We start from the raw sequence: 22,443 nt of genomic DNA, 5'->3' as shown, positions 1-22,443 counted from the left end.
TAGATGGGTGCAGCTGTTGTATAGGGCCCCAGTGGCGAGTGTGGTCACGAATGGACGGGGATCGGCATATTTTCGGCTCCATAGAGGGACAAGGCAGGGATGTCCTCTGTCCCCATTATTGTTTGCACTGGCGATTGAGCCCCTGGCGATAGCGCTGAGAGGTTCCAAGGGATGGAGGGGAATACTTAGGGGAGGAGAAGAACACCGGGTATCTTTATATGCGGATGATCTGCTACTATATGTGGCGGATCCAGCGGAGGGGATGCCAGAAATAATGCGGATACTTGGGGAGTTTGGGGATTTTTCAGGGTATAAATTGAACATGGGAAAGAGTGAGCTGTTTGTGGTGCATCCAGGGGAGCAGAGTAGAGAAATAAAAGACCTACCGTTGAGGAAGGTAACAAGAGACTTTCGTTACCTGGGGATCCAGATAGCTAAGAATTGGGGCACATTGCACAGGCTAAATTTGACGCGGTTGGTGGAACAGATGGAGGAAGATTTCAAGAGATGGGATATGGTAGCATTGTCAATGGCAGGGAGGGTGCAGGCGGTTAAGATGGTGGTCCTCCCGAGATTCCTCTTTGTGTTTCAGTGTCTCCCGGTGGTGATCACGAAGGCTTTTTTCAAAAGGATAGAAAAGAGTATCATGGGTTTTGTTTGGGCCGGGAAGACTCCGAGAGTGAGGAAGGGATTCTTACAGCGTAGTAGGGATAGGGGGGGGCTGGCACTACCGAGCCTAAGTGAGTATTATTGGGCCGCTAATATTTCAATGGTGAGTAAGTGGATGGGAGAGGAGGAAGGAGCGGCGTGGAAGAGATTAGAGAGGGCGCCCTGTAGGGGGACCAGCCTGCAGGCTATGGTGACAGCCCCATTGCCGTTCTCACCAAGGAACTATACCACGAGTCCGGTGGTGGTAGCTACACTGAAGATTTGGGGACAGTGGAGACGACATAGGGGAAAGACCGGAGCACTGGGGGGGTCCCCGATAAGAAACAACCATAGGTTTGCCCCGGGGGGAATGGATGGGGGATATGGAATGTGGCAAAGAGCAGGTATAACGCAATTGAAAGATCTATTTGTGGATGGGAAGTTTGCGAGTCTGGGAGCGCTGACCGAGAAATATGGGTTGCCCCAAGGGAATGCATTCAGGTACATGCAATTGAGGGCTTTTGCGAGGCAGCAGGTGAGGGAATTCCCGCAGCTCCCGACACAAGAGGTGCAGGACAGAGTCATCTCAAAGAAATGGGTGGGGGACGGTAAGGTGTCGGATATATATAGGGAAATGAGAGACGAAGGGGAGACTATGATGGACGAACTAAAAGGGAAATGGGAAGAAGAGCTAGGGGAGGAGATTGAGGAGGGGATGTGGGCAGATGCCCTAAACAGGGTAAACTCGTCGTCCTCGTGCGCCAGGCTAAGCCTGATTCAGTTTAAGGTATTACACAGGGCACATATGACTGGAACACGGCTCAGTAAATTTTTTGGGGTGGAGGATAGGTGTGCGAGGTGCTCGAGAAGCCCAGCGAATCATACCCATATGTTTTGGTCATGCCCGGCACTACAGGGGTTTTGGATGGGGGTGACAAAGGTGCTTTCGAAAGTAGTAGGAGTCCGGGTCGAACCAAGCTGGGGGTTGGCTATATTTGGGGTTGCACAAGAGCCGGGAGTGCAGGAGGCGAAAGAGGCCGATGTTTTGGCCTTTGCGTCCCTAGTAGCCCGGCGCAGAATATTGCTAATGTGGAAAGAAGCCAAGCCCCCGGGGGTGGAGACCTGGATAAATGATATGGCGGGGTTCATAAAGTTAGAGCGGATTAAGTCCGTCCTAAGGGGGTCGGCTCAAGGGTTTACTAGGCGGTGGCAACCGTTCGTAGAATATCTTGCGGAAAGATAGATAGGGGAGAACAAAGAAGGCAGCAGCAGCGGCCCAGGACTTGGGGGGGGGGGGGGGGGGGGGGGGGGGAGGGATGGGGGGGGGGGTGGCCTGAGACAAGGCAGTTGCCAATTAGGGCTAGGTTTTATTTTTTGTTATTTAATATTTATTTATTTGTTGTTGTTTTTGTTTAAATTTAAAAAAGGTCATTATTATCTGTATTGTTACAATGTTGTGTAAAGGATGCACAATGTACTGTGTTGGTTGACCAAAAATTTTCAATAAAATATTATTTAAAAAAAAAAAAGAGGAAGGAGCAGGGGGCGGTATATGAATATGGAGAAAAGGCGAGCCGGATGCTGCCGCACCAACTTTGGAAGCAAGAGGCAGCTAGGGAGATCGGGGGAGTTAAGGATGGAGGAGGGAGCATGGTGCAAAGTGGGGTGGGTGTCAATGGGATCTTCAGGGACTTCTACGAGGAACTGTAACAGTCCGAGCCACCACTGGAGGAGGGAGGGATGGGTCGCTTTCTGGACCGGTTGAGATTCCAGAGGGTGGAGGAGGGGCAGGTGACGGGGCTGGTTGGGTTGGGGGAGTTGGTCAAAGGGATAGGAAGCATGCAGGCAGGGAAGGCACCGGGGCCAGATGGGTTCCCGGTCGAATTATATAAGAAGTATGCAGACCTGCTGGGCCCTCTGTTGGTAAGGACCTTTAACGAGGCAAGGGAAGGAGGGGCTTTGCCCCCGATGATGGCTCGGGCACTTATGTCCCTGATCCTGAACGGGGACAAGGATCTCCTACAATGTGGGTCATACAGGCCGATCTCACTCCTAAATGTGGATGCAAAGTTGTTGGCGAAGATTTTCGCCACGAGGATAGAAGACTGTGTGCCGCAGGTCATTCACGAGGATCAGACGGGGTTCGTGAAAGGGAGACAGCTGAACACGAATGCACGGAGGCTCTTGAATGTTATAATGATGCCGGCGGTGGAAGGGGAGGCGAGATAGTGGCAGCGATGGATGCGGAGAAGGCCTTTGATAGGGTAGAGTGGGGGTACCTGTGGGAGGTGCTGAAAAGGTTCGGGTTTGGGGAGGGGTTTGTCAGGTGGGTAAAGTTGCTGTATGAGGCCCCGGTGGCGAGTGTGGCCACGAACAGAAGGAGGTCAAGAGTATTTTCGGTTACACCGGGGGACGAGGCAGGGGTGTCCCCTGTCCCCCCTGCTCTTTGCGCTGGCAATTGAGCCCCTGGCCATGGCATTGAGGGAGTCGAGGAATTGGAGGGGGCTGGTGCGGGGTGGGGAGGAACATCGGGTGTCGCTCGATGCGGACGATTTGCTGTTATATGTGGCGGACCCGGTGGGGGGAACGCTGGAGGTGATGAGGATTCTCAGGGAGTTTGGGGATTTCTCCGGGTATAAGCTCAATATGGGGAAGAGCGAGTTGTCCGTTGTTCACCCAGGGGGCCAGGAGAGGGGGATTGGTGAGCTCCCACTAAAAAGGGCGGAGAGGAGTTTCAGGTACCTGGGGGTCCAGGTGGCTCGGAGTTGGGGGGGCCCTGCATAAGTTTAATTTCACGAGACTGGTGGAGCAAATGGAGGAGGAGTTTAAGAGGTGGGACGTGCTGCCACTCTCCCTGGCGGGTAGGGTGCAGTCAGTTAAAATGACGGTGCTCCCGAGATTTTTGTTCCTGTTCCAGTGCCTCCCCATCCTGGTCCCAAGGCCTTCTCCAGGCGGGTTAACAGGAGCATTATGGGGTTTGTGTGGGCGCAGAAGACCCCGAGGGTGAGAAGGGTGTTCCTGGCGCAGTGCAGGGATATGGGGGGGGTTGCGCTGCCTAACCTCTATGGGTATTATTGGGCCGCCAACGTGGCGATGGTGCGTAAGTGGATGATGGAGGGGGAGGGGGTGGTATGGAAGAGGCTGGAGATGGCGTCCTGTGTGGGCACGAGCCTGGAGGTGCTGGTGACGGCACCGCTGCCGCTTCCTCCAACGAGGTACACCACGAGCCCGGTGGTGGCGGCTACCCTCAAAATTTGGAGGCAATGGAGACTTCACAGGGGAGAGGTGGGGGCCTCGGTGTGGTCCTCGATACGGGGGAACCACCGGTTTGTCCTGGGGAGGATTGACGGAGGGTTCCTGAGCTGGCACAGGGCAGGTATTAGAAGGATGGGGGACATGTTTGTGGACGGGAAGTTCGCGAGCCTGGGTGAGCTGGAGGAGAAGTTCGGGCTCCCCCCGGGGAACACCTTCAGATATATGCAGGTTAGGGCGTTTGTTCGGCGGCAGGTGGTGGAGTTCCCACTGTTGCCGCCACGCAGGGTCCAGGACAGGGTGCTGTCGGGGGTGTGGGTTGCAGAGGGAAGGATCTCGGCAACGTATCAGGTGATGCAGGAGGATGAGGAGGCCTCGGTGGAGGAGCTAAAAGTTAAGTGGGAGGAAGAGTTGCGTGAGGAGATTGACGAGGGGACATGGGCGGATGCCCTGGGAACTCTTCCTCCTCTTGTGCGAGGCTCAGCCTCATACAATTTAAGGTGCTGCATAAGGCTCACATGACCGGGGCAAGGATAAGCCGGTTCTTTGGGTGCGAGGACAGGTGTGTTAGGTGCTCAGGGAGCCCAGCAAACCACACCCAGATGTTCTGGGCGTGCCCAGCGCTGGAGGACTTTTGGACGGGGGTAGCGAGGACGGTGTCAAGGATGGTAGGTTCCAGGGTCAAGCCGGGCTGGGTGCTCGCAATATTTGGGGTGGCAGAGGAGCTGGGAGTGCAGCAGGCGAAAGAGGCCGGTATTCTGGCCTTTGCGTCCCCGGTAGCCCGGCGAAGGATTCTTCTTCAGTGGAAGGATGCGAGGCCCCCAAGCGTGGAATTCTGGATCAGCGATATGGCAGGGTTTATTAAATCGGAGGGTGAAATTTGCCTTCAGGGGATCGGTGCAAGGGTTCTTCAGGCGGTGGCAATCGTCCCTAGACTTCCTGGCAGAGCGTTAGCAGCAACCGGGGGGTGGGGGAGGGGTGTGTGCTCGGGGGGGGTTTGTTCGCTTTTCTTGAGTGGGCGTGTATATTTGCTTTTGTGTTGATGATGGGGGGGGGTTCTTTTCTTTCTGTATTTTTTTGTTGATATTTTGTGAAAATTTGAATACAAATTATTTTTTAAAAAACTACTCTCTGAATTGGACTAATAGCTAGGCGGTCGTGTGAACCACGATAAAGAATTTCACAAGTCCAAGGTATCCCGCCACTTCCTGTGAATGGGCTATAAATTCTACCAGTGACACGCATCTCCCAAGAATGAATATTAAAGTAATAATGTGGTCACATGTCTGAATTATTATTGGTAACTGCCTTGAATGCAGTTTGATTTAACTTAAAAAGCAGAATATTTGATGGCCAGCAGTCAGTACATCATTTGGCAACAGTGGTTTCTTTGAAAATTACTATGATCAGAAATATACCAAGTTCATTATACAAGAATGTGACCAACATTTTGACATTGCAGAAAAATAGATAATAAAAAAAAGCCCCACAAATTGAATTAATGAAATGAATGAAAATCGCTTATTGTCACAAGTAGGCTTCAAATGAAGTTACTGTGAAAATCCCCGAGTCACCACATTCCGGCACCTGTTCGGGGAGGCTGGTACAGGAATTGAACCGTGCTGCTGGCCTGCCTTGGTTTGCATTAAAAGCCAGCTAAAGCCCACTGTGCTAAACCAGCCCCTGGAAACAAATGGCAGAATTCTCAAATCAAGATTTCCTTTGTGCATCACTTGAACAGACTATCATGGCCCAGTTGCTTTGAACTGCATTAGCCTCCAAGAAGCTATATCAAGTATGTGAGTTGGCCACAAGCAAAGTTCACAAATTAAATTCACCAGATTTGGTGTGTACTACAATCTTCAAACAAATTGGTGGAATTCCACTGACTGCTGTTAGGTCAACTAACAATGGAACAGCATGCAAAGGCGAGATTTGTTATTTAACAAAAAGGTCGCAAAATGGGAACTGTAAAATGTTCAGTCTCTTAGTCTAATTTCCACATTTAGGAAAGTACTTAACAGCATTACATAGAATGTGCACTCAGCAGAATGAGCAGAGGGTAGAAATAATGGGTAGCAAACAGTTTTTCCACTGATAGGGAAGTCCAAAGCTAGGGATAATAAACCCAAGTTAGTCCCTCATAAGTTGACTAAGGAATTTGGGTAACATCTTTCCTCAGTGATGGGAATGCGGTATTCACTACCACAAGGAGTGGTTTAGGAGAATACCGTGAAAGCATTTGAAATGAAGCTGGACAAGTACATGAGGGAAAAAGGAACAGAAGTATACTGCAATGGGGTGAAATGAAGTAAGGTGGGAGGAGGCTTCTGTGGAGCGTAAAACACTAGCATAGACCTATTAAGGCAAATGGTCTGTTTGTGCTACAAATGTTATGCAACGTAGTTTCTGAGGCATGTGTTACTCTTAATCTATTAAAATTCTTTAGAGGAAGATGGTTTTCTACTGAACAGAACCAAATTGGATTGAGATAACATTCAATAAGAGTTCTAATTTAAGTGCATGGACTTCAACTCAGCATTAATCCTTACATTTAATGTTGCAAAGGATGCAATCAACTGATAATGAGGGACGAAACTAGAACTAATTTGAGCAAAATCCTGGCCATTAATATATATTGTTTTACTTTTCAAATCAATATTTAAAAATAGGAATGCTACATTTACCAAAATAGTTACCTGATTTGTACACAATATCTCTACACTCAGGGCACTCCCAATCTTCCATGTAGCTTTCCAACAATGAACAGGCCAGATGAGTCCCGCTGGAGCCACAGTACTTACAGAGTACAATATCCCATTCACTAAAATAGAAAAATTGAACGGCTATTAATTTCTTGCCAAAGTATCTTCTTCCACAACATTTAGGTTGGCACAGTGGTTAGCACTGCTGCCTCAACGCCAGGGACCTGGATTCAATTCTGACCATGGGTGAGTGCCTGTGGGGAATTTGTGTGTTCTCTCCGTGTCTGCATAGGTTTCCTCCGGGTGCTGCGGTTTCTTCCCACAGTCCAAATATGTGCGTGTTAGGTGGATTGGCCATGATAAATTGCCACTTACTGTCAATAGATGTGCAGGTTAGGTTATGGGGTTATTGAAATGGGGGGGGGGGGGGGGGGGGGGGAACAGATATGGGTCGAGTGCTCTTTCGAACTGTTGGTGCAGACCTGATGGGCTGAATGGCCTCCTTCTGCACTGTCGGAGTTCTATGATTTTATCGGTCTGAAAATGATAGCTGACACCTTATATGATGCCCTAAATTAGATTTCACAAAATCGGGAACTGTAAGCACCTAATTCACAAAATGTGACCAACATGAAAGCTGTCCAATCTATCAAAACTTTACATTTTATACATTTCAAGATTAAGGTAATTATAGAGTCAATACCAGCACAGGTGATCATTTGGCCCACCGGGTCCATATTCGCTCCCCAGAGAGTAATCCAGTCAGCCCCACTCCACAGTTCAATCCCCCCAGCTCGGCAGGTTTATTTTCAAATGCCCATCCAATTTCCTTCTGAAATGATTGACCATTTCCACCACCCTCGTCTGCAGTGAGTTCCAGGTTATTACCACTCATTGGGTAAAGAAGTTCTTCCTCACATTCCCCCAGCAGCTCTGCACCTTCTCAAGGATCTCACATCTTTCCTAAAGTGTGGTGACATGAACCAAATGCAATACTGCAATTGAACCTTAGTACAGAGTTCCACAAAGGTTTCCTCTGATCCCCTACAGTGCAGACTTTGTTTGCACTGAGTGCTGAATTTGGTGCATTTTGAGTGCAAGAGTAAGAGTTTGGTGACCGAGGGAGTATAAGGCTTCATTTTTATCTAAAGTTTAATCTTTCTTTTATTTAGTTAATTAACTTAAAAGTTGCTGTTTGGTTTAGAAGAAGGTGAATTTTCAATCAGGAGGTGGGACCTGTACAAATCGGACGGTCTGCATCTGGGTGGGACCGGAACCAATGTTCTCGGGGGTGTGTTTGCTAGTGCAGTTGGGGAGGGTTTAAACTAATGTGGCAGGGGGATGGGAACCGATGTAGGAAGTCAGTGGGGACGGAAACAAAAGGCAGGAAGGGAGAGTGTGTAAAGCATGACCAGAGAGGTCTTGAACGAGTACTTTTCTTCTGTATTTACAAATGAGAGGGGCGATATTGTTGGAGAGGACAATGTGAAACAATGCACAACATCGTGGGCCGAAGGGCCTGTTCTGTGCTGTATTTTCTATGTTCTATGCCGCAAGTTCACCCACCTTATTCCGGATGCTCCTGGCATTGAAGAAGACTCTTTAAACCAGCTTCCTGCCTGCCGGTACACTCCTGCAACTTTGAAACCTTACTCATGACCTCACTACTCTCAACCTCCTGTATACTGGAGCTACAATTCAGGTTCTCAAGACACAGGGGACACATTTAAAATCTATGTCGACGGCTCCTCCACTGTTGAGGATGTTGTAAGAATCACTGTATGCGGGATTTATATGGAGGATTCACAGGGACGCCCACTAGAAGGGGCATCTTTAAAATTGCCCGGCCACTTAGATTCGCAAGCAACATAACTCGCAGCCATAGCTTATGTAATTGACCACTCGGACTCTTTTCCAACGCCTGTGAACATACACTCAGACAGCTTGTATGTCTGCAACAGTTTTACAGAATTCCTTTCCCTATGGGAATCTCGAGGTTTTGTGTCCGCCGACAGAAACCCCTACCCTCTGCCCCTTTCCTGAAACACATCCTTAAAGATGCAGCCGCCGTACATAAGGCATCATTAAAGTAAAGAGCCATCACCGCACCTCCCCACCTGGTAATCGCAAGCCTTAGCTCAAGCTGGATCACGCAATGGGCAACCACCCGAAGGCGTACACATGCATTCAATCCAGGTTTTCCAAAACAATATTGAAGATCTATCCCAAGCACAGAAAGCAGACGACTCCCTTAAACAGGTACTGAACGGCACCTACCCAGCCCCCTATGATAGATGGAAGGACACACTCACAATACAGGACGCCATAGTTTTAAAGGACGGAATTTATGTGGTCCCCACCTAAGACAGAAACCAGTTAATCTACCAGTTCCATGACGGACACGGACATCAGGGAATAGACACCACCATTGCCCATTTAAGACTTTTGTGTTGGTGGCCCGAATTGAAAAGCGATGTCACACATTATCTTGAGAATTGCCTCATTTGCGCTCAGACAACCCCGAACATGATGCAAAGAAGGGACAATTAAGACGCACCCAACCTGTAGAAGGCCCCTGGACAAATCTGCAAATCGATTACATTGGTTCCCCCCCCCCACCCCCCGCAGAAATGGTTTCAAGTACGTGCTGGTTGTTATAGATACATTAATAAAATGGATCAAAGCATTCCCCCACGCTCAAACACAGCAAAGGCCACTGCTAAAATTTTGACCCACCAGATATTTACACGCTGGGGTCTTCCACGCAGCATTGAGTCAGATCAAGGTTCCCACTTCACCGGCAGGGTAATGCAAAACATTATGACTATTTTCGGCATCAAACAGAAATCCCACATAGCCTACCACCCCCAGTCCAGCGGTACAGTAGAGCGCATAAACCGCACTTTAAAAACGACTATTAGGAAAACGGTACAGCAGAACACCACCACTTAGGACACAGTATTACCCTTCGCTCTCATGTTTATCAGGAACACAGTTTCCAGTTCCACAGTTTTCACCCCCCACACGCTCATGTCAGGGAGACCCATGAAAGGCATTGAGTATTTACTCGAACTTGATTTGGCCAATCCGGCAGTAACCGCTCTCACCCACAAAAAAGCAGTGCAACAGGTCACAGAGAACATTAAAGCGACACATCTGGCTGCTGCTGTCCGACTAGGCGCTAGAAAGAAGCATAGTAAAGCCAGCTTCGACAAAAGGGTCCACCCCACAGAATATACAGTCGGCCAGCAAGTAATGGCCTCTTTGTACAACCCCAGTTCCTTCCTGTCACCTAAATTCACACTCCCTTACTCCATTTCAGACAAAGCCCCTCCGTGTACAAAATAGCGTATCCTAACGGTAAGACTGGTTGGTTCCACATCAACCAACTCAAAGCCTACGCTTTGACAATGGGAGAGGATGACATTCTGCCCACTGACGATTCAGCCCGACGCCCCCCCCCACCTCATGACGACACCTTTCCCTCAACTCCGCCCATAGTCACAGGTTTCAACCTCTAACTTGACTCTGATGAGAGCCTCCCGGATTTGATTAACATCCCTGGCAACTGCCGTGATCTCTCCGCCATCAGCTACCCTAGCCCCCGGAACGATGCCTTGGATCTATTCGACCCCTTGTATGACCGTCCCCACCCACCGACTTATCCTCTGCCCACCCCCAGCAACATTGCTTCCACTTCCAGTACATCAGTTCCCGACTACCCACATCACACCACAACCCCGATATTCCTCTTTGGCACCGTGACAATTCCCACAGGTCGGTAAGACATGACGAATTGGACTATCCACAGACCTACACTGCTAATGCCCGAAATCTGCAGACCAGAGTCTGGCAACCAGGAGAAGATGATGATTCAACCGATGAGCCCCTTTTGGGAAATGATTTAATGGAACTGATGCCCGCAAATATCTTTTAAAAAAAATATATATTTTATTAAAGTTTTCAAACAAAATTTTTCCGTTTTACAAATCAACATAAAAGTGATACAATAACTGATAAATAACATTATTTAAATAATATAGTGAACTAACAAAGTGACAAAAAAGTGCTCCCCCCCTCACCCTCGGCTGCTGCTGTCGATCTATTTTCCCTTACCGTTCTGCGAGATAAGTCAAGGAACGGTTGCCACCGCCTGGAGAACCCCTGAGCCGATCCTCTCAGCGCAAATTTCATTCGATCCAGCGTTATGAACCCTGCCATATCGTTTATCCAGGCCTCCACGCCAGGGGGGGGTTTCGCTTCCTTCCACAAAAGTAGGATCCTTTGCCGGGCTATCAGGGACGCAAAGGCCAGAATTATCGGCCTCTTTCGCCTCCTGCACTCCCGGCTCTTCCGCTACCCCAAATATAGCTAACCCCCAGCCTGGCTTGACCCAGACCTTCACCACCTTTGAAATCACCTTTGCCACTCCCCTCCAGTACTCATCCAGTGCCGGACACGACCAGTACATGTGTGTGGGGTTCGCCGGGCTTCCCAAGCACTCCGAAGAACATAGAACATAGAACAATACAGCGCAGTACAGGCCCTTCGGCCCACGATGTTGCACCGAAACAAAAGCCATCTAACCTACACTATGCCATTATCATCCATATGTTTATCCAATAAACTTTTAAATGCCCTCAATGTTGGCGAGTTCACTACTGTAGCAGGTAGGGCATTCCACGGCCTCACTACTCTTTGCGTAAAGAACCTACCTCTGACCTCTGTCCTATATCTATTACCCCTCAGTTTAAAGTTATGTCCCCTCGTGCCAGCCATTTCCATCCGCGGGAGAAGGCTCTCACTGTCCACCCTATCCAACCCCCTGATCATTTTGTATGCCTCTATTAAGTCTCCTCTTAACCTTCTTCTCTCCAACGAAAACAACCTCAAGTCCATCAGCCTTTCCTCATAAGATTTTCCCTCCATACCAGGCAACATCCTGGTAAATCTCCTCTGCACCCGCTCCAAAGCCTCCGCGTCCTTCCTATAATGCGGTGACCAGAACTGTACGCAATACTCCAAATGCGGCCGTACCAGAATTCTGTACAGCTGCAACATGACCTCCCGACTGCGGAACTCAATCCCTCTACCAATAAAGGCCAACACTCCATAGGCCTTCTTCACAACCCTATCAACCTGGGTGGCAACTTTCAGGGATCTGCTCATTCTTGCTCCCGTCATATGTGTTCTGTGTAGAACCTTCAATTGTATCAGGCTAAGCCTGGCACACGAGGACGAGGAATTTACCCTACTTAGGGCATCAGCCCACAGCCCCTCCTCAATCTCCTCCCCCAGCTCTTCCTCCCATTTTCCCTTCAGCTCCTCTACCAGCGTCTCCCCTTCGTCTCTCAACTCCTGATATATTTTGGACACTTTGCCCTCCCCGACCCATACCCCCAAAATCACTATCCTGGATCCCCTGTGTCGGGAGCAGCGGAAATTCCCTCACCTGTTGCCTCGTAAACGCCCTCACTTGCATATATCTAAAGATATTCCCCGGGGGAAACTCATACTTTTCCTCCAGCGCTCCCAGGCTCGCAAACGTCCTGTCTATAAACAGGTCCCTCAGTTTCCTAATTCCTGCTCGTTGCCAGCCCTGGAACCATCCTTCCTGGGACAAACCTGTGGTTATTCCTGATCGGGGACCACACCGAGGCACCCGTCACCCCCCTGTGTCGCCTCCACTGCCCCCAGATCCTTAAGGTTGCCACCACCACTGGGTTTGTGGTATACCTTTTCGGGGAGAGCGGCAGCGGCGCCGTCACCAGCGCCTTTAGGCTCGTTCCTTTGCAGGACGCCATCTCCAGCCTCTTCCACGACGCCCCCTCTCCCTCCCTCATCCACTTACAAACCATCGCCACATTGGCGGCCCAGTAGTAGTCGTTCAGGCTCGGCAACGCCAGTCCCCCTGTCCCTGCTACGCTGCAGGAACCCCCTCTTTACCCTCGGGGTCTTCCCTGCCCACACAAAGCTCATAATGCTCCTGTCTATTTTTCTGAAAAAGGCCTTTGTGATCAGAATGGGGAGACACTGAAACACGAAAAGGAACCTCGGGAGGACCATCATTTTTACCGCCTGCACTCTGCCCGCCAATGAGAGCGGCAGCATATCCCACCTCTTGAAATCCTCCTCCATCTGCTCCACCAGCCGCGTCAGATTAAGTCTGTGTAGAGTTCCCCAGCTCCTAGCTACCTGGATCCCCAAGTATCGGAAGCTCCTTTCCACTCTCCTTAACGGCAAGGCGTCTATTCCTCTTCCCTGGTCCCCGGGGTGTATTACAAAAAGCTCGCTCTTCCCCATATTTCGCCTGTATCCCGAAAAATCTCCAAACTCCCTCAATATCTGCATAACCTCTGGCATCCCCTCTACAGGGTCCGCAAAATATAGCAGTAAGTCATCTGCGTAGAGTGACACTCGATGCTCCTCTCCCCCTCTAACCACCCCCCTCCATTTCTTAGTGTCCCTCAACGCTATGGCCAGTGGTTCAATTGCCAACGCTAACAGTAATGGGGACAGGGGGCACCCCTGCCTTGTTCCCCCGTGTAGCCGGAAATACTCCGATCTTTGCCGGTTTGTGACGACACTTGCCACTGGGGCCTCATATAGGAGTCTGACCCATCTGACAAACCCCTCCCCGAACCCAAACCTCCTCAACACCTCCCATAAATACTCCCACTCTACCCTATCGAATGCCTTCTCCGCATCCATCGCCACCACTATCTCTGCCTCCCCCTCCGCTGGGGGCGTCATCATCACCCCCAGCAGCAGACATTCAGTTGTCTCCCCTTTACAAACCCTGTCTGGTCTTCATGCACCACCCCTGGGACGCAATCCTCTATCCTTGTCGCCAGCACTTTTGCCAGCAGTTTGGCGTCTACATTTAGGAGTGAGATAGGCCTATATGACCCGCATTGCAGCGGATCTTTATCCCACTTCAGGATTAGTGATATCGTCGCCTCCGACATTGTCGGGGGTAGTATCCCCCCTTCTCTGGCCTCGTGAAAGGTTCTCGCCAACAGCGGGGCCAACAGGTCCACATATTTCCTGTAGAATTCCACCGGAAATCCGTCTGGTCCCGGGGCCTTCCCTGCTTGAATGTTCTCCAGCCTTTTAGTCACCTCGTCTACCTCAATTGGCGCCCCCAGACCTGCCACCTCCTGCTCCTCCACCCTCGGGAACCTTAGTTGGTCCAGAAATCGTAGCATTCCCTCCGGGGGTTGGGACTTATATAGCCTCTCATAAAAGGTTCTAAACACCTCATTTACCTTCCCTGCTCTCTGCTCCGTAGTTCCCGTTTCATCCTTAATTCCCCCAATCTCTCTCGCCGCTATCCTCTTGCGAAGTTGGTGGGCCAGCAGCCGGCTCGCCTTTTCCCCATACTCATATCTCATCCCCTGTGCCTTCCTCCACTGTGCCTCTGCCTTTCCTGTGGTCAGCAGGTCAAACTCCGTCTGAAGTCTTCGCCTTTCTCTATATAGTCCTTCGTCCGGGGCCTCCGCATATCTTTTATCCACCCTCAAAATCTCCCCCACTAATCTCTCCCTTTCTTTGCCCTCTTGTTTCTCCTTGTGGGCTCTAATGGAGATCAGCTCTCCCTTAACCACCGCCTTCAGTGCTTCAGTTTTGGTCTCCTTACTTGAGAAAGGACGTACTGGCACTGGAGGGTGTGCAGAGGAGATTCACTAGGTTAATCCCAGAGCTGAAGGGGTTGGATTACGAGGAGAGGTTGAGAAGACTGGGACTGTACTCGTTGGAATTTAGAAGGATGAGGGGGGATCTTATAGAAACATATAAGATTATGAAGGGAATAGATAGGATAGATGCGGGCAGGTTGTTTCCACTGGCGGGTGAAAGCAGAACTAGGGGGCATAGCCTCAAAATAAGGGGAAGTAGATTTAGGACTGAATGTAGGAGGAACTTCTTCACCCAAAGGGTTGTGAATCAATGGAATTCCTTGCCCAGTGAAGCAGTAGAGGCTCCTTCATTAAATGTTTTTAAGATAAAGATAGATAGTTTTTTGAAGAATAAAGGGATTAAGGGTTATGGTATTCGGGCCGGAAAGTGGAGCTGAGTCCACAAAAGATCAGCCATGATCTCATTGAATGGTGGAGCAGGCTCGAGGGGCCAGATGGCCTACTCCTGCTCCTAGTTCTTATGTTCTTATGTTCATCCGCCGTTTTGAAGTAGTAGTGCTTGCCCTGATGCGTGACCCACAATCGCGCCGGCTGCAGCATCCCAAATTTTATTTTCTTCCTGTGAAGCACCGCCTTGGCCCGATTTAAGCTCGCCCTCCTTCTCGCCACCTCCGCGCTCCAGTCCTGATACACTCGTATCACCGTATTCTCCCACTTGCTACTCCGTACCTTCTTGGCCCAGCTCAGAACAGCCTCTCTGTCCGTGAAGCGGTGAAATCTCACCACTATCGCCCTTGGTATTTCTCCCGCCTTTGGTCTTCTCACAAGGACCCGGTGCGCTCCTTCCACCTCCAGGGGGCCCGTTGGGGCCTCAGCTCCCATGAGCGTATGGAGCATCGTGCTCACATAAGCCCCAACATCAGCTCCCTCTGTTCCTTCTGGGAGACCTAGAATCCGTAGGTTCTTCCTCCTCGAGCTGTTCTCCAGGGCTTCCAGCCTTTTGATACACCTCTTATGTAGCGCCTCATGCGTCTCCGTTTTTACCACCAGGCCCTGTATCTCGTCTTCATTTTCGGCTGCCTTTGCCTTCACTCCACGGAGCTCTGTCGCCTGGACCTTTTGTGTTTCCTTCAGCCCATCCATTGCCAATAACATCGGTGCCAGCACCTCCTTCTTTCGTTCCTCCACACACCGTCGAAGGAATTCCTGCTGGTCCGGGCCCCATGTCGTCTGGGCTCCATCCGCCGCCATCTTGCTTCTTCCTTCTCTTCTCTGCCGCTGCTCCAAAGGATCCTTCGCAATCTGGCCACTGCCACGGGTCCTTTCCATACACACCCGGGGGGACACCTTCCTTCGTCACCCCACACTGGGTTTGGTTTGAAAATATTTCCGTTGGGGCTCCCGAAAAGAGCCCAAAAGTCCGTTAGAATGGGAGCTGCCGAAACGTGCGGCTTAGCAGTGCATCGCCGCAACCGGAAGTCATGCCCGCAAATATCTGAGGTGTCCAGATGATGAGAAACGGACGCCGGCTAAGAATTAAAGTGTCCAAATTTCTGATGGAGCCTGCCCATTTTCTTCTATTCTACCTTATCTCCCTTTTCAATACATGGTTTTAACGAATGTCGGCCTGACACCAGATTTCTTTATACAGTCACAGTTACTCTTCTCACAGAGCCATAAGACTCTTGACCAATGGCAGTTAAATGTACACTTGTTGGATCTCATAAGACTACAAATTCTTCCCGCTCATTTCGGTCACCCAGGTAGTAACAGCACTAAACCCTGCCCTACATGAGGGCCCCAGAATTATCCGGTCAATTCAAGCTCGGGTAGTGGAGTGACGGCACTAACCCCCGCCCTACCCGGGGATCCCACCCATTCTTCTCCCGCAGCGGCCCACACGCACCTCATGTTCTCTGGAATGCTTTACTACACGCTTCACTGATTTGGGCAGGTCTTGAATCGTCCTTTCGCTCCACAGCCTAAACCCTTACTTCTTCCACTTTTCTTTAGACACCTTTGGGTCGCTTCCAAATGCTATTTACACTTGAACACAATGGTTGTTGATCACTGCTGCTACCTCTGAGCCCCTGGGACGAAACTTTATAAAACTGGCCACCCTGAAATTCGGCTGGTTAAGCAAAGCCTCAATCTCCAATGGTTGTTAGTAAAGATGGAGAATGGTCGAAGAAAGCATCCGCCCACTCCTCGCATCGACCACACAAGCTGTGAGACACTTGAACGATTGAACTGCAGCACTTGGATTTGTACCTCTCAAAAAAAAAATTTTTTAAACAAAATGGGGGAGTCACACATGGTGACATTAACCAACGATAATGACATGATACTATGCTTGATTCCCTAGGATTACACGGAAAACAGACGCAGCGCAGGATGAATCCAGGACACCTATTCTTCACATGGATCATCGCAGGACTTACCGGACTCCAAGCACAAAACACCAAAGACTCTCCACAGCCTACCTTGTGGTATAAACCTGTGGTATAAATGCAGGAGAATGAGAGGATGGGACATTATGGGTAAAACACACCAGAAGCATCCTATTTGGGTGTAATAACCAAAGGACAATGTATAGAAAGCCCAACGGGACCACATCAGAATGTTACATCAGCACAACTGGGAAAGGAGATTCGTGGGAACTCACTAATGAAGGGTGTCCCGAAATTGGATGTTTAAAGAGAAGTGCAGGGAATACATTAGGAATCGGACAAAATTGCCCCAGGACATCCACTAAAGGTAACTTGGTAATAGGTCCATAAATTAGGACAAACGCCACCACACAACAGACCACCTCCAGTCAGGATACCACCCAGCAACTGTTAGAGATCGAGACCAAAACCCCCACCTGGTGGGAAGACATTGCAAAATGGAACCCACTCTCATACATAGTAGAGGCCCCCCCCCTGATTGCGATAATATATATTGTCATCCTCACATTCTGACTCCGTAACAGTTCGAGCCCCCTTCTTTGGAATTCAATAAAGCTATCATAACTTGCACATGTACAACTTGCAATCAAACTGTAACAACCGCAGCTAAAATGGGCCATTTGTGCCTCTGTACTGATGAAATATGATAAGGAGAAGGAATGAGATGCTGTTTTAAAATTGTGTTGTAAATAAGTTCTTTATGTAGAAGTAGCAGCATGATGTAGTGTAGAATATTTAGTTTGAAACCAACTGTCTTTATATGAATTTAAGTTAAAATATTTTATATGAATCTAATCTTAGAAATGAAATAGCCATTAGTAGTGAATTAATTTAATTAATGTATATAATAATGAATTAGGTGAGATTGTGCAATGACTGTAGGACAAAGCAAAATAGGACCTTTACTGACCGAAGGGTGACCAAAACCAACAATTCAGACATGGGATCAATGCTGTGATCCACCACGATTTGCGTTCAGGATCAAGAGGACGGAATGTTAGCCATCTAAAATGGCCACCTGCATAGGATCATGGGAATTGTGGTCAACTTGGGGCACAGACAAGTACACAGCCTCTCTGTATTGTGCAAAGAAGCCAGACCTGACAGAAAATTGCACCTATTAAAGGTCAATCACCATTTCCCACAGGACAATAGAACTCGAGTCAAGCAACGGCAACAGTAGCAGACTAAGTGGCGCCACTTTCCCTTATTTTGAACGGCATACGTGCCTGGGACAATGACAGCTAGGACCCACCCAGCCATCGAGATATCTGCCCCCTAACTGGCCAGGATCAATGAGGGTGATCGAAACCCTATCGATCCATTGGATCTGGAGTTATGCAGATTGTTGGTCTATCTCCTTCTCCAATTCCTTCAAGTTTAAAAAATGTTTGCTGGTGTGGATCCCGCAGAGCCTGCTCTCGCGTTGCTGGTGGCAGCCGAAGCAGGCAAATGCCAGAGAAAGCAGCAGCAGCGACAATGCAGGCTGGCAGCGACACCCCATGGTGTGAGGGGTGGGTTCAGATTCCTGGGGCATTGGGACTGGTTTGGAGGAAATGGGACCAGTACAAACTGGACGGGCTACACGTGGCAGGACCGGGACTGATGTCAGAGTGGGAGTATTTGCGAGAGTGGTTGGGGAGACGAAAAAGGCGGAGGAATGGGAATGTATGCAAGGAGTCAGAGGAGGAAAAGGGACCAAAACAAAAGACAGAAAGGGGAATACGAAAAGTGAAACCAAGGGCCAGGTTCAAACAGGGCCACAGGGAGCAGAACATGTAATGTTAAAAAGACAAGCTGAAAGGCTGTGTGTCTTAATGCGCAGACCATTTACAATGAAGCGTTTGAACTAATCACACAAAGGATGTTAATAGGTATAATATCATCGGGATTACAGAGACATGGCTGCAGGGTGACCAGGAATAGGAACTGAACGTCCAGCAGTATTCAGGAAGGCCAGACAAAAAGGAAAAGGTGGTGGAGTTGCAGTGCTGGTTAAAGAGGTAATTAACGCAATAGTGAGGAAGGAAAATAGCTTCAACAATGTGGAATCTGTATTGATGGTCATCTTCCACATTCTATAGATACTGGAACAGTTCCGATAGATTGGAGGGTGGCTAAGGTAACTCCACTATGTAAAACGCGAAGTCACGAGAATTATAGACGAGAAAGGTAGTTGGGAAAATTCTAGAATCCATCATTAAAGGTTTCATAGCAGAAACAATGGCAGGATCAGACAGAGTCAGCATGGATTTAGGAAGAGGAAATCATGCTCGACTAACCTAGGGCGGCACGTTAGCACAGTGGTTAGCACTGTTGCTTCACAGCACCTGGGTCCCAGGTTGGATTCCTGGCTTGGGTCACTGTCTGTGCTGAGTCTGCACGTTCTCCCGGTGTGTATGGGTTTCCTCCGGGTGCTCCGGTTTCCTCCCACATGTCTCAAAAGACATGCTGTTAGGTAATTTGGACATTTTGAAGTCTCCCTCAGTGCACCCGAACAGGCGCCGGAGTGTGGCGACTAGGGCATTTTCACAATAACTTCATTGCAGTGTTAATGTAAGCCTACTTGTGACAATAATAAAGATTATTGTACACCGGAATTCTTCGAGAATGTAACTAGTAGAGTTGATGAGGGGGAGCCAGTGGATGTGATTTATTTGGACTTTCAGAAAACTTTTGACAAAATCCCTCACAAGAGATTAGTGTGTAAAATTAAAGTGTATGGGATTATGGGTAGGGTATTGAGATGGATAGAAAACCGGTTGGCAGACGAAGAGTAGGAATTAAATGGGTCTTTTTCAATTGGCAGGCAGTGACTAGTGGGGTACCGTAGAGATCGGTGCTAGGACCCCAGCTATTCACAATATATATTAATGATTTAGATGAGGAAACAAAATGTAATATCTCCAAATTTGCAGATGACACAAAATTGGGTGTGAGGGTGAGCTGTGAGGAGAATGCAAAGATGCTTAAGTGTGATTTGGGCAAATGAATGGCAGATGTAGGATAATTTCGAAAAATGCAAGATTATTCACTTTGGCAGCAAAAACTGGAAGGCTGACTATTATCTGAATGGGGAGCGGAGTGTGCAAAACATCCTTCTACTGCTACCCTCTGCCTTCTACGACCAAGACAGTTCTGTATCCATCTTGCCACTTCACCTCTGATCCCGAGTGACTTCACCTTTTGTACCAGTCTGCCATGAGGCACCTCATCAAATGCTTTACTGAAGTCCATGGAAACAACATACACTGTCCTCCCCATATCAATCATCTTTGCCATCTCCTTAAAAAAATCAATCAAGTCAGTGAGGCAGGACCTCCCGTTCACAAAACCATGTTGTCTATCACTCATGAGTTCATTTGTTTCCAAATGGATAGTCATGTGAGAGTTCCTTGTGTGTTTTATCAAGTGTGTTTTATCAAATGGGTGCAGTGAAGTCATTGTGTGGGTGGAGCTGGAATGTGATTCTGCTATTTACTTTCGTTTTGAGCTGGAAGCTCTTTTTGGCTCTGTGTTTTAGTTTTGCTTTCAGTTGGAGAGCTGCATTCAAACTAAGCAGATGTATACTGGTCTATTTCTCTGTATGGTAAAGAAGGTGCTTAGATCACTTGATAATTTAAAAGTGATAACTGTTCTCTGCAGAGAATTCAAACCTACTGCCTTTGTTAAAAAATGTTTTGGCTCATGGATGTTGTTAGGAAAGTTACTAAGGGTTACCTATAGAGTACTGTATCTTTTTGGGGGGTTATCAGTGTTGGTAAGATGTTTACTCTGGGTTTATAAAATGTTAACTGGATTCATAGAATAAACATTGTTTTGTTTTAATAATACTTTTAGTTCTCTATTGCATCACACCTGTAAACTGGGCCCTTGTGCTCCCCATAACCAAAATCTATTCAAATTTGTGGGTCAGGTGAACTCCATGATATACTTTGGTATTTTCTAAACAATGGCCCATAACAATGGAAATCCTATCCCTGAGAGAATTCTCTCCAATAATTTACCTACTACTGACACAAGGCTTACCGGCCTCTAGTTTCCTGGATTATCCCTGCTACCTTTCTTGAACAACGGTACTACATTAGCTATTCTCCAGTCCTCTAAGATCTCACCTGTAGTCAATGAGGATGCAAAGATGTCAGTCGAGACCCCAGCAATTTTCTCCCTTGCTTCCCTCTATATTTTGGGGTAAATCCCATCCAGCCCAGGAGACTTACCTGCCATAATGTCTTTTAAAACACCCAATACCTCCTCCTTTTTGATGTCAACATGACCCAGACTATCCACACTCCCTACCCAAGAACCATCTTCCACAAAGTCCTTTTCTTTGGTGAACACTGATGCAAAGTACTCATTTAGTACCTCGCCAATTTCCTCTGGCTCAATACATAGATTCTCCTCACTGCCCTCGAGTGGTCCACTCCTTTCCCTGGCCACCCTCTTGCATTTCACATATGAATAAAAAGGTTTGAGATTCAACTTAATACTACTTGCCAAGTACTTCTCATGACCCCTCCTAATTTCCCGCGTAAGTACCTTCCTACTTTCTTGATAATCCTCAAGGGTTTTGACTGTCCCGACCCTTCTAGACTGTATAAAAGCCTCCTGTTTCTTTTTGACTAGCTTCACAATATCCCTTGCTATCCAAGGATCCCTAAACTTCCCATACTTATCCTTCGTTCTCTCAGGAACGTGACTTTCACAGTGGTTAGCATTGCTCCTCAGAGCGCCAGGGACCCGGGTTCAATTCCGGCCTCAGGCGACTGTGTGGAGTTGGCACATTCTCCCTCTGTCTGCGTGGGGTTCCTGCAGTTTCTCTGGTTTTAGCCCGCAGCCCAAAGATGTGCAGGTTAGGTGGATTGGCCATCCAATCTAGAAAAAGGATGGGACCAACAAATCCAGTGAACTCTGGATATCAAGGGAGATACAGTATTGGATACGGAGAAAAATTGAGGTTTATGGCAGATATCGAGAGCTCCGAACAGGAGAAGCACAAGAGGTGTTTAGAATGTGTAAGAGGAAACTTAAAATTAGGAGAGCAAAAAGGGACATGAAAGGATACTGGCAGGTAAAATAAAGGAAAATCCTAGGTTGTTTTGCAAGTACATTAAGGGTAAAAGAATGACTAGGGAAAGAGGAGGGCCCATTACGGACCACAGTGGTAATCATAGAATTTACTGTGCAAAAAGAGGCCATTCGGCCCACCAGGTCTGCACCAGTCCTTGGAAAGAATGCCCGACTTAAACAACGCCTCCAACCTATCCCTGTAACCCAGTAAAATCCCACCTAACCTTTGGGACACTAGGGGCAATTTAGAATGGCCAATCCACCGAACCCGCACATTTTTTAAAATATAAATTTAGAGAACCTGATTATTATTTTTTTCCCAATTAAGGGGCAATTTAGTGTGGCCACACAGACAGTCACCTTAGGCCAGAATTGAACCGCGGACCCTGGAGCTGTGATGTAGCAGTGCTAACCACTGTGTCACCATGCCGTAATTTGTGTGTGCAAGACGTAGGTAGGGTTCTAAACGAATATTGTGTGTCAGTGCTCACGAGTGAGTGGGACAGGGTGGGGATACAAATCAGGGAGAACGACTGTGATAAAATTAAAGAAATTAATAGAGGCAGAGAGGAGGTTCTGAACAGTCTGGCACACTTAAAAGTAGACTAATCTCCAGGGCTAGATGAAATGTATCCCAGACTGTTGAGTGAGGCAAGGGAGGAAATAGCAGGGGCGTTGGCA

General features: G+C 48.4%; 1 protein-coding gene across 2 annotated transcripts in view; it reads right to left on the bottom strand.

The window, feature by feature from the left end:
• Positions 1–22,443, bottom strand: part of LOC140398981 (G2/M phase-specific E3 ubiquitin-protein ligase-like) — a 449,971-nt gene that overhangs the window by 164,033 nt on the left and 263,495 nt on the right. For both annotated transcript variants that reach the window (XM_072488016.1, XM_072488009.1), the window contains one exon: positions 6,600–6,724. In XM_072488016.1, the coding sequence (XP_072344117.1) occupies positions 6,600–6,724 (125 nt within the window). The remainder of the gene's footprint in view (positions 1–6,599; positions 6,725–22,443) is intronic.

The sequence above is a fragment of the Scyliorhinus torazame genome, chromosome 2 (genome assembly GCF_047496885.1).
Source record: "Scyliorhinus torazame isolate Kashiwa2021f chromosome 2, sScyTor2.1, whole genome shotgun sequence".
Classification (NCBI taxonomy): domain Eukaryota; kingdom Metazoa; phylum Chordata; class Chondrichthyes; order Carcharhiniformes; family Scyliorhinidae; genus Scyliorhinus; species Scyliorhinus torazame.
The sequence above is the reverse complement of the archived record's forward strand: the minus strand, read 5'-3'. Positions and strand labels throughout refer to the sequence as shown.